Raw genomic sequence first — 12,167 nt, forward strand, 5'->3', positions numbered from 1 at the left:
GGGCCTCGCTACATTGCTGAAGCTGGCCTCTAACTTGTAATCTTTTGCCTCAGCTTCCTGAGTCATTGGGATTATAGGTATGTGCCACCATTCCTGGCCCATGAAGGATTCCTTACTCACATGTGTGCCACTTCATCTGGGTTAGCAGCAACATCTGGGAGCTGACCAGGTATTTCTCTTAATACATGCAGTCTCTCCCTGGGATGAGCTTGGGCTCCTCACAGCATGATGATCTCAGAGTAGTAGGACTTCTCATGGCATCCCATTTCCCCAAAGTGCATGTTTCAAAAAGCTACGTTAGAAACGGTATGATTTTTTTTCTTTTGGTGGTACTGGGAATTGACCCAGGGTCTTGCACATGCTAGGCAAGTGTTCTCCACTAAACTGCATAGCCAGCCTTTTTAAATTTTGTTTTAGAAAAGATCTTGCTAAGTTGTCCAAGATGACCTCAAACTCATAATCCTCCTGCATCAGCCTCCTGAATAGCTGAAATTATGGTCTGTGCCACCGTGATGGCTCAGCTCAGATATTTCTTACCCCAGAGAGCTGTGTAGATTCCCAGTTTTTTAGCACCTGGCTTCTCTGTGCATGGATATGGGCTGTATTCATCTTTTCTAGAATAGAAAGGAATGTTCTATTAGCATCCTGCTACCCTGGGCAAGGCCATAGCTACATGCAATTCTACATCATAGCTCTGTTTTTACTTCTCTTAAATTGTTTCTCCAAAGGCTGGGGATGTAGCTCACTGGGAGAGTACATGCTTAGCAGGAGGATTTAATCCCTAGCATCAAAAATAAACAAACAAAAATCTCCAGATACTTCATTAATTTCCTCTATAATCAAAAAACAATGTTTGTGGGATTATTAGGAAAGGGAAATCACATAGGTGGCTGGTATTAGACTTTAATCTATCTTATTACTTACAATATATTTTGTTTAGTGTGCTCATGAGAATTCCACTAATGAACCCTTACCAGCCCAGATCTTGTTGCAACACCTAGCCAATAAATGGACACATTCCTTAAAGGTTTATAAGATTAAAGCTAAGATTCTTTTCGTGGTTTAGCTTTCAATCTTTTTTTTTTTTTTTTTTTTGATACTGGGGATTAAACCAATGAGCACTTTAGCCCTAAGCTACTTTTTTTGAGACAGGGCCTCACTAAATTGCTGAGGCTGACCTTGAACTTTCAATCCTCCTGCTTCAACCTCCAGAGTGCTAGAATTACAAGCATGTGCCTAGTTTAGCTTTCAATTTTGAAACAATAGTAACTAATAAAGTTCTGTTTACTATTTTTTGCAAATACTATATTAATAGTAACTTGATACAATCAAGTTACTCCATTGAATTAAATATAATGACTGGAGCTAGGCACCATAGTGTATGCTTGTAATCCCAGTAGCAATGTAACTCCCAATCAAGGAGGCAGATGTCACAGGGAAACCCATTTTAGCAAAAAACAGAAGCATAAGTATAAGAGATTCAGAGCAGAGTCCAGGGCCCAGCATAACTAGTGTGGATGCCAAAAAACCACAGAGTGGAGCCCAGAAGAGGCAGGAGTATTGTCATCATAAGACCAGGTGCACAACTTTTTAAGGCGTAGTTCTTAACTTCCAAGCCTGGTTCTCTGGACTCTCTAGAAATTCCATCAACTACCGAATGCCATTATAATAAATTTTCTTTTCTACTTATGCCCCCAATTGGTTTTTGGTGCCTGTTACTAAAAGCCCTGTGCTACTATTGCAGCTGATTCCTACCCCAGCCTTTAGATTTTCTATTTTGAGACAGGGTCTTGATAAGTTGCTTTGGGCCTCACTAAGTTGCTGAGGCTGGCCTCAAACTAGCAATCGTCCTGTGTCAGCCTCCCGAGCTACTGGGATTACAAGCATACACTATGGTGCCTAGCTCCAGTCATTATATTTAATTCAATGTAAGTGCTTACTCCTCTGTGGGAGGCCATCCTCCCATGCGATTTGAGTTACCTCTCTGGCTGGGTGAGAGGCGCTTAAACACAGCTGTGTTAGAGCTTGATCTCTTATTCATCATTGGATCCTCAGTGCCTTGTAAGCACCTAAAAAGAAACTAGTTGAATGAATGAATGAAACTCTGAGCTCTCATTTTTTCACCTATAATTTGGGAGTCATAGTTTTTGTCTTAAGACTATGAATGTTCTAACAGGAAAAAAAAAAAAAAAAAAAAGACATCTTCCATCTCAACCATCTTATCTTATAGACAAGAAACTGAGACCCCAAGAAGGTAGATGGTTTTCCAAAGTTTGGTAAATGAGTCAGGATTGTTTCTAATTCCCAGGTCAGCACACTTTCAACACACCATGATGCCTATGAAATATTGCTATGGAATGTTTGTGCCCCTTCCCAAATTAATATATTGAAGTCCTAACTCCCAACATGATGGTTTTATAAGGTAGGTCCTTGGCAGGTTAATTGAGTTTAGATGAGCCCATGGGGGTGCAGCCCCTATGCTGGGGGGATTAGTGCCTCTATAAAGAGGAAAAGATACCAGAACTTCCTCTCTTCATCATGGTAAGGGGAAGGAAGCCATCTGCAAGGCAAGAGGGCTCTCCTGAGAATCGGATCATGCTGGTGCCCTAATATCAGACTTCCAGCCTCTAGAAGAATGAGAAATAAATGTCTGTTTGAGCCATGCAGTGTCTAGTATTTTGTTATAGCAGCCAGACCAAGACAATTTTATGATTTTTTAAAATTTTAAACTTAAGAAATAGGCATTTATTGTTAGGTAGAGCAGAAATCAGGTGCACAGAGCAGAAACCAAGTGCAGGCAATATAAAGAATGTTGCATGTAAAGTGTCAGGGATGGCAACCAGTGTGGTGGCACTTGTGTTAGGTGCTCAGGCATGAGTCAAGGAGTGAGAATTACTAATACATACATTATTTTGTTTAGTCATCTCAGTAACTCTATAAAGTAGAAATTAATATTTTATAGGTTTAAGAAAGAAAAAATAGGCTCAGTGAAATAATTAAATTATCCTGGGTACTGGCAACAATCAAAGCCAATGTTAGCTAGCTCATGTTATTTCCCTATACTAAGGTGTATCATTATCTACTATTCTAACTATAGTTGACAATTGACTATTTCGGAAATAGTAGACATGATTTTGAATGTACACAAAGAAATGACAAGTGTCTGAGATAATAGATATGCCAATTAACCTGAGCTGATCACTACATTTTATGTATATGTATTGAACCTAGAGTTGTTTTTGACTCCCAGGTCGGCATACTTTCTATACACCGTGATGCCAATCATAGCCTGGTGGTGCTGACCTGTAATCCCAGCTACTCAGGAGGCTGAGGCAGGATTCCCAAGTTCCAGGCCAGCCTCAGGAACTAATTGACCATTCTGTGATATTTTCCATAGTCTATACCTGCCCTTACCCTCTTTAATTTGCCTGTTGAAATCTCGCCACCTTTGTCATTTCTGAAAGGGAGGAGTTTATAATGACAGATTGTTAAATCTTATAACACTTTCATATGCCTTTAAATATTCTCTGACCTTTGTCGTGTTGCCATAAATTAGCCTTAGGAGTACCTACTTCAGTTTCCTGTCTGCACATTAGGTAATCGGTGTGAATTTCCCATACATCTCTAAGTGTAAAGCATTAAGGAACCACAAATAAGCTTTTGACATTATTGAATCCTACTTCCTATTTTTGACCTTTTCACTTATTTTGAAGAACCACTTCTCATTTAAGTCATTTAGCTATTAAAAAGAGTGACAGATTTAAAGTCAAGTGTGAGCGTCCTCACTGTTGAATGTTCGTAGGATTGTTTTTTTTTTTTTTTTTCTTCTTCTTCTCCCTTTTGACAGTCTTCGAGGGCAACCTAAGTCCTGCGGATGCAGGCTTCCTTCACTACCTAGGGCAGTCTCCTCTTCTGCACACTTCCCGTTCGCAACAAACCGCTAGTTTACCGAGACCCGCGCGGCATCGGTCAAGGTCACCGGGGCAGGTGCCCGCCCCCGACCTGAAGCAACGCGGTCAGCCGGTTTCTTTCTCGCAAGTAGGCTCCCGCGCGCTCTCCCCATTTTAGGGGCTGCCCCGGCTGCCAGCGACCGAGCCGGGAGACCCCGGTCCGCCCGCCCTCGGGCTGGGCTGGGAACCGCGCCTCTGGAAGGTTCCTGAGTGGCTGGCGGCGGGGGCGGCTCGGGGAGGCCGGGGCGGAGCCGGCTGCATCCGGCGGGCCTGGCTACGCCTCCCAGGGCCACTCTGCCGCGCCCGTTGGCGGAAGCCGCGCTCCCCGCGCAGGAGACGCTCTGGTCCGGGGCGCCGGCGGAGCGGCACCCGCTTTCGCCCGCCCGCGGACTGGCTCTCCTCCCGCCGCAGGAGCGGCGCACGGCGCTCCCCGGGCCATGCAGCGCTTAGCTATGGACCTGCGGATGCTCTCCCGGGAGCTCTCCCTCTACCTGGAGCACCAAATCCGGGTTGGATTTTTCGGTTCGGGAGTGGGTTTATCCCTGATCCTGGGCTTCAGCGTCGCGTACGCCTGCTACTACCTGAGCAGCATTGCCAAGGTGAGCGGGGGTGGGGGGGACGGCGCGGGCGCCTGGCGCAGGGCCGCTAGGACAGCGGAGGGTGGACAGCCCCGGGGACGAGCGAGCGTGCTGCTCCCGAGTGGTTGCCCTTGCCCCGGCTTCTGATGGAGCCCTTTGGGCGCGCGCGGGAAAGCTGGCCAGCCCCTGACCGCCTGCCTGAAGCTGGGGACCGAGGAGGGGGTCCTCGGACATCAGCCCCGACCCTGCTGACCTCGAAGCGCTGGCGCTACCCAATGCTGCTCCGCATGTTGTAGCACTTTGGAGAATGACTCCCTTACCTTAACTCTTGACCTTCCCCCAGTGATTTGGTAAATCACTCTTGTGACTGTGGATTCTTTGCATCAGTCTTCCAGGAAATGTAATCGGAGGGGTTGCGCGTGCGAGGGACACAAGGCTTTCTGGTTTCTTGTTTGGGGTTGGCAGAAACTTTGTTGTGTGCCAGATCCCTTCATTAATATGGTCTTTCCCTTTAGAAACCCCAGTTAGTGACGGGAGGGGAGAGTTTCAACCGCTTCCTGCAGAACCACTGTCCAGTGGTGACAGAAACGTATTACCCTACGGTCTGGTGCTGGGAGAGTCGAGGACAGACACTGCTGAGACCTTTCATCACTTCCAAGCCGCCGGTGCAGTACAGGAAGTAAGTAAATGTCCGTTTTCAGTCATTTTTCCCAAAATCATTGTTTTTTTGCTTGTTGTTGTTTGTTTGTTTCTGTTTTGCATACTCTTAGTTCTCCAGTTCTTAGTAGAATCTCAGGTTTACTAAGTATATAAGACAGAAAGAAGGAAGATAGAAGGGATATCTTCCATCCTACTTCCAGCTGCGGGAAATTATTGTGTTATTGCCCCCCCCACCACCACCCACCCCGCTGCTGTGCCCTAATACAAATAGCTTATTTCTGAATGAGAGAAGTATTTGGGAGTTAGTGTTTTCCAGTTTGTCATGCCTCTGTCCCTGAAGACTTAGACCCTTTGATGATATATGCACCAACTCATTGATGTGTAACATACTGACGTCGGGTGAGAAAGATGCCAATTATTTCAGGTTTGTGTGCTGGTCTCCTTTAGTGTAAAAGGTCTGCATGTTGACAAGCAAAATGGGTTCTTAGTGATAATATCCCTGCAGTATTAAAGGTATGATCCAGAAAATATCATTAACCTGGGATTTTAATAGTGCCTACTATTAATTTCCCTGAGTCATCTAGTCTGGAGTTCCTTTTGTTGCTTGAAATTTTCACTATTTGGGAAAATTCTATTAAGTTCATTGTTACTTGTGAGAAGTAGTTTAAATTATTTAAGAAGCAAATTTGTAGAATACTCTGCTCTGTGGGGAGATTTATTGAGTCAAAAGAGCTAGAGCAGTGATCAGATGAGCATTTTTCTTATTTAGAATTCCCTGTTGAGTTATCTGAGTGACCTCAATCAAATAGGGGTTAAATGCTAGACATTTTAGAGTAATGAGGAAATGATTAAGATAAATATTTGAAGTGCTTTCAAGTTCATTTTTATAGATAAACTTTTTCTTGGGCTGCTGGAAGTACATTATGGTATTAATCTTTATAACATCTTTGTAATGAAAGGAAATCATATATAGGTGTGTGTGCATGTGACTGCTGAAAAAAAAAAAGTCATTTTGTGATGACCAAATAACGGTGTACATTTATAGCATTAAGACACTAAAATTTAAAAAGAACTGGAAACACTTGATGAGTAGTGTCTTCTGAATTGCTCCTTTCAGTGAACTTATTAAAACTGCTGATGGAGGACAGATTTCACTGGACTGGTTTGATAATGATAACAGTGTGTGTTATACGGATGGCAGTACCAGACCTACTATCTTATTGTTACCTGGCCTCACTGGAACAAGCAAGGAATCCTATATCCTTCATATGATCCATCTCAGTGAAGAATTGGGATACAGGTACCAGTAAAAGACCTTTTTCCACATTTCACTGAATTCATCCTAAATGAGTTACAAATATATCTGCATGTGTGTTTCTGAAATATGTATTGTTTTTTGCATGGATTAAGCAATCCTCTAAGTTACAATTATTATTTTTTGCTTCCTTTTATCCCTTTTTTTTGGAAAATATATATCTGAATCATCTCTTAAGAAATGGGACTTGGCATAGTAGGTGCTCAGCACACTTAGGTTGAATGAAGGAATGAAATTAGAATCACCTGAGAATTAAGAGAACACCCCACTCCCCAGGGGTTATGGCTCAGTGATAGAGCGCCTGCTTAGCATGCATGAGGCGCTGGGTTTGATCCCCAGCACCACATAAAAATAAAACAAATAAAATAAAGGTACTGTGTCCATCTACAACTAAAAAAATATTTAAAAAGAGAGAGAGAACACCCTTCCTCTCCCCAAGTTCTGAGAAACAGTAGAACCAAATGGAGGGAGTGTTGTGGGCAACAATAGTTACAAATTCCAGAGACTACACAGTAGTTTCTGTCACACTCTGTATTTGGATATTCTATTCACTAATCTTAGTCTCTCTGGCTAAGATCCCAAGTGTAAAAAATATTCAGAATCATCTGTAGGTCATCCTTATTTTTCCATTGGTGATCCATATCTCTTTTGTCCACCTAAATTTGTAGATGAACATGGTTAATGTCCAGTTGATGCCACAGCATTTTTAAGTAACCATTATTCAACTCAGTCACCAGGTACAATTTAATATTTTGCAAGTGACTTAGCATCTTTTAAGTTTCAGGTTCATTGATACCGGGGATTGAATTCAGGGCCTCATACATGCTAAGCAAGCACTCGACCACTCTATACTTCCAGCCCTGAGCTCTAGGATCTTAAAGCAAGGTCATTGTGAAAGATACTGGTTTTTTTTGGTACCTCAGTCTTTTTTAGCTGATGATGATTATTATAATGGAACACTCTTTCATTGGCATTTAAAGTAGAGTTATATCTCTCGTTGTGCTTGGAACATTTGTTTTGTGAATAACTGATGTTATGTTTATGTTAATAAAAACAATTTGATGTGAAGGACGAAATGCTACAGTGGTGAATTCAATTTTGAAGTTAACTCTGATCTTTTACAGATAAAGCCTATTTTGTCTATGAAGTGACATTCTAAAACTATGATATAGTGTTCCAGAATTATGGTGTTCCACAAATTTTCTAAACAGTAGCAGAAATTCATTATTCCTTGTTTAAGCACCATCCAGTTAGATATCAGGCTTGCTTACGTTTGTTTTGTTTTGTTTTGTTTTTTTATTGTTGTTGTTGTTGTTTTTTTGCTAAAACTTAGTCATGCTCAGAAATACGGAAGACCTTAAAGCCTTTTGTACATATTTAAATTGCTGATTCTAGAGTTTGCCTGAACTGTCTCCCAAGACTTAGAAACTGCTTTTAAAAACAATGTAGTCCAGCCAGGCATGGTAGCACATGCCTATAATCCCGGCTACCCAGGAGATTGAGACAGGACGATTGTGAGTTGAAGGCCAACCTGAATAATTTAGCAAAATCCTGCCTCAAAATAAAAAATAAAAAGGATTGGGGATGTAGCTCAGTGGTAGAGTGCCCTAGGTTCAATCCCTAGTACCACAAAAACAAAGCAGTGTAGTTAAGAGGCTGGGGATATAGCTCAGTGGTAGAATGCATGCTTAGCATGAATAAGGCCTGAGGTTGATCCCCAGGACCAAGAAACAAACAAATAATGTAATTGAAACTCAAGGACTAAGTTTCATAACACCTGGTGTTGCCAGTATATGTGGTTTTTGTCCATCACTTGTAAAAGTTGCCAAATTTTATTCCCAGGTCTATCTCTACACTATGCTTCAAAGCAGTAGGAAATTTCTAAATTCCCTCAAGATTAAAATTGTCTCTCTATTGATTCTGAAAAGTTATTGAGGATATATGATAGAGGGCTTTGTGACCAGGTGTGGTTGCACACACCTGTAATCCTAGTGGCTTGGGAGGCTAAGGATCATCAGCAAGTGATCAATTCAAAGCCAGTCTCATCGATTTAGCAAAGCCATAAGCAACTTAGGGAGAACCTGTCTCTAAATAAAACATAAAAAGAGCTAGGGATGTGGCTTAGTGGTTAAGCACCCCTGAGTTTAGTCCCTGGTATAATAATAATAATAACAACAATAGGGCTTTGTGCTAGGTACCATGAAGAAATACAAAGAGTTATTAAATGTTTTTTCTTGCCTCCAGGAATACATGATACGGGACGTCTGGACCAACTAATCATTAGCTGCTTGAAAACGTAACCCATTTGAGTTTAAAGGGTGCTAACAATGAATAAGATTTGGATTTGTAGGGTGCAGAATAGATGAATAAGCCGTTGTCAGTAAACTTTTCAGTGGCCTCTGAACTTATGCTCATTTATTTTTAACTTCAAAGAGTCTCTGAATCTAGGTTCAGAGAGGCTATGTCAGTTAACATTGCTGTATAACAAGTCAACCCAAAATTTAATGGGTTAACACAACAACTGTTCTGCTCACAATTCTGTGAGTCAGTAAATGGGGCTGAGTCTAGTTGGGTAGGTCTTCAGGTCTTGGCCAGGATGATTTGTGTGTTTATGGTCAACTGGCAGGACAACTTTGTGCTTGGGGCCTTTCAGCTGGGATTACTCTTCTCAACTCTGTGTGGTCTCATTCACCATTGGGCTCACCCTGAGCTTGTTCATTTGGTGGCAGAGGATTCCAAGAGCCAAAAGTAGAAGCTACAAGGCTTCTTGAGGCCCAAACTGAGAATTTCCACAGTATTGCTTCTGCCACATTCTACTGGTCAAAGCAAATCAGATATTCAGCCCAGAGAAGGGTAATAGACTCCTGCTCTTGACAAGGAAGAGCCACAAAATAGCTGGGAATGGCAGTACACAACTGTAATTCCTACAACGCAGGAGGCTGAGGCAGGAGAATCTCAAGTGCAAGGCCAGCCTCAGAAATTGGTGAGACCCTATCTCACAAATAAAAAGTGAAAAAGGAATGGAAGTGTAGATCAGAGGTGAAGTGCCCTTAGGTTCAATCTCCAGTAACCCCCACCCCTTCAAAAAAGAGCTACAAGATATTTTTGCACCATACCACAAAAACAAAAACAAGTAGTTTCAAAGACCACTGAGGTAAAAAATAGATCTGAAAGTTTAGCACAAGGCTGATTTGAGTCCTTAGGAGACAAAATGGTACTAAGTCATCAATACTATAGCAGGGGATCTGGCAGGGAACAGGGTGTATAGACGGCTGTCCAATATAGAAGCATGTATGTGGGCTTTGGAATCAGGCCTGAATTGACATCTTGGAGCTGTCACTTATTGAGTAACCCTGGGCAACATAATTGAACTTCACATCCAGGCAGGGTGAAGTACACTGGTAATCCCAGCAATTTGGGAGGCTGAGGCAGGAGGATTGCAAGATCAAAGCCAGTCTGAGCAATTTAGTAAGATCCTGTCTCAAAGGGCTGGGGATACGGCTCAGTGGTAAAGTGCCCCTGGTTTCAATCCCCTTATACCAAATAAATAAATAAATAGATAGATAGATAAACAAAACTTGGCACATCACAATTTTCTCACCTACTTCAGTTGGAATGTATAAAGTACATGGTGCAGTGCCTTGCACAAAGGGAGTCTTTAGAAAGTATTTATATCTTCCTTCTTGTCCTCTATTCCCTGTTCCGAGTAGAAAAATGTTTTATAATTTAGAAGAGGAAGTACAAGCCAACCTACCTCTTAGGAAATATAAATGTCTAGTTTGCTTGCAAGAATGCTTGGGTGTTGTTACATCTATTATACAGAGACTTTCATCGACAGTATGACTAATCTCTGTAGTAAGGGATACACTTGGCCTTCTGACCCCAGTTATTATCTGGTCTAAAATTGAGTGTTTAGAAAGGGTTGTGAATTCCATTAGGTCACCAGGAAATTGTTGGTGCTTTACTGGTGAGAGATGAGTTAAACATTAGAATCTCATTCTCACCATATGGACAAATGAAACAGAAGAGTTTATTGCTGATACTAAGCAATTTCTGAAAACAAAATATTTTTCTGTTAAGTTTCACTAATTCAAAATTAATGATTGATGGGATGGAAAGTAGGCTAAAGTTCTTGTAAGATAAGTATGAACAAAGGTGTTCCAAAGTAAGTCAAAGGTAAATAGAATTGGATAGGGAATATTTGGCCTGCTTTTATTGACCATCTTCTGGGAGATTGCAGAACATCTCTCTGGCACATACCCAACCCTGAAAGGAGAAAAGTGCTGAACCAGACAAATTCTTCCAAATTTCATCAATCACTTAAGTCATCCACCTCTTGGAGAGTGAGTAACATAAAGAAAGCAGAAGGCCAAGGGAATATTTAGAGAGAAACCTTCCTCATGGAAACCCAGAGAACAGGAGAAAAGATAGTTTGCTCTAATGATTTACACCTGTGCAGCTGAAAAAGTTGTTGAGTTCTTATCTATATTTTCTAGATTGCTTTTTAAAAAAATCTGCAAGACAGGCATGGTGATGAACTCCTGTAGTCTTGTTCCTCCTGCTGCTCAGTAGGAGGCAGGAGGATTGTTTGAGCCCAGTAGTTCAAAACCAGCCTCTATAACATAAGTGAAAATCTGTCTCAAAACAAGTAAGCAATTCCATGCAGAAACATAACTTCATAGGTATTATTTTATGTTCCTGGATAATATTCCATTTTCTCAAATCTTTTTCCCATTCTCTGAATTTGTCTTCAATACTAAAACAAAAGCTAGGAGAAAAAAGTAAACAACAACATCTATATCATCTTTTACCTTGACCTTTTTATTCGTATAATATTATATTCCACCCCCAGCTAATATTAAAAGAATGTCTCATCCAGAATTACATAATAATAGGATCATTGAAATCTAGGTCAGTCATTAAGTATTTTGGGACTATAAAGTACAGTATCAGAACCTATATTCCCAAAGAGCATGTAGTCTAGTTGAAGTGACAGAGTCCAGAAGTAGGGAAGCATGCATTAGAAAGGACCCGGATTGGCTGCATGTGACAGAAAACAAAATAACAATGTTTAAAAGAGACACAGATTTATTTCTTTCTCATGCAAAAAATCCAAGAAGGTGGACCACAGCTTTCCTGGTGTTCTACCCTGCCAGGAATCCAGGCTCTTATCATGTTGCTTCGACTCTAGTTATAGTGCATTCCAGGACCCAAGAAAGCAATTAAAATGATACCCCCAAAGTGCCATCTTTCTTTAAAGATGCATACCCAAGGGGCTGGTGGGGAGGTGTAGCTGAGTGATAGAGGTTTGCCTAGCATATGTGAGGTCCTGGGTTTGATTCCTAGCACTGCAAAAGAAAAAGAAAAGTCTAGCAATTGTGCACACCACTTTTGCTTGTTTCTCATTGGTCTGCTCTTAACTGCAAGGGAAGCTTAAAAATTAAATTTCATTTTGGACATCTGTTACTGAGGAAGAAGGGGAAAATGATTAGCAGCCTCTACCACTGAGCGGTCAGAGAGTTGAATGTAGGATTCTGGAATACCAGAACCAAGAGGGACATTTTGTGGAGAGATGGAGTAGGTCAGCAGAGTCAGATACAGCTGGAAGGGCAAGGAGAACATTTGATAAGTCTGGCAGAGGAAGAGTTGTTAGAATAGGGAAAA

At 41.5% G+C, this 12,167-nt stretch overlaps 1 protein-coding gene across 4 annotated transcripts in view; it reads left to right on the plus strand.

The window, feature by feature from the left end:
- The first annotated feature begins 4,255 nt into the window (after window positions 1-4,255).
- Window positions 4,256-12,167, plus strand: part of Abhd3 (abhydrolase domain containing 3, phospholipase) — a 68,788-nt gene continuing 60,876 nt past the window's right edge. For all 4 annotated transcript variants that reach the window (XM_076836516.1, XM_076836514.1, XM_076836517.1 and 1 more), the window contains exons 1-3: window positions 4,256-4,549; window positions 5,044-5,207; window positions 6,306-6,488. In XM_076836516.1, coding sequence (XP_076692631.1) covers window positions 4,388-4,549; window positions 5,044-5,207; window positions 6,306-6,488 — 509 coding nt within the window. In that variant the 5' untranslated portion in view covers window positions 4,256-4,387. The remainder of the gene's footprint in view (window positions 4,550-5,043; window positions 5,208-6,305; window positions 6,489-12,167) is intronic.

Source organism: Callospermophilus lateralis, chromosome 17 (assembly GCF_048772815.1).
Source record: "Callospermophilus lateralis isolate mCalLat2 chromosome 17, mCalLat2.hap1, whole genome shotgun sequence".
Classification (NCBI taxonomy): domain Eukaryota; kingdom Metazoa; phylum Chordata; class Mammalia; order Rodentia; family Sciuridae; genus Callospermophilus; species Callospermophilus lateralis.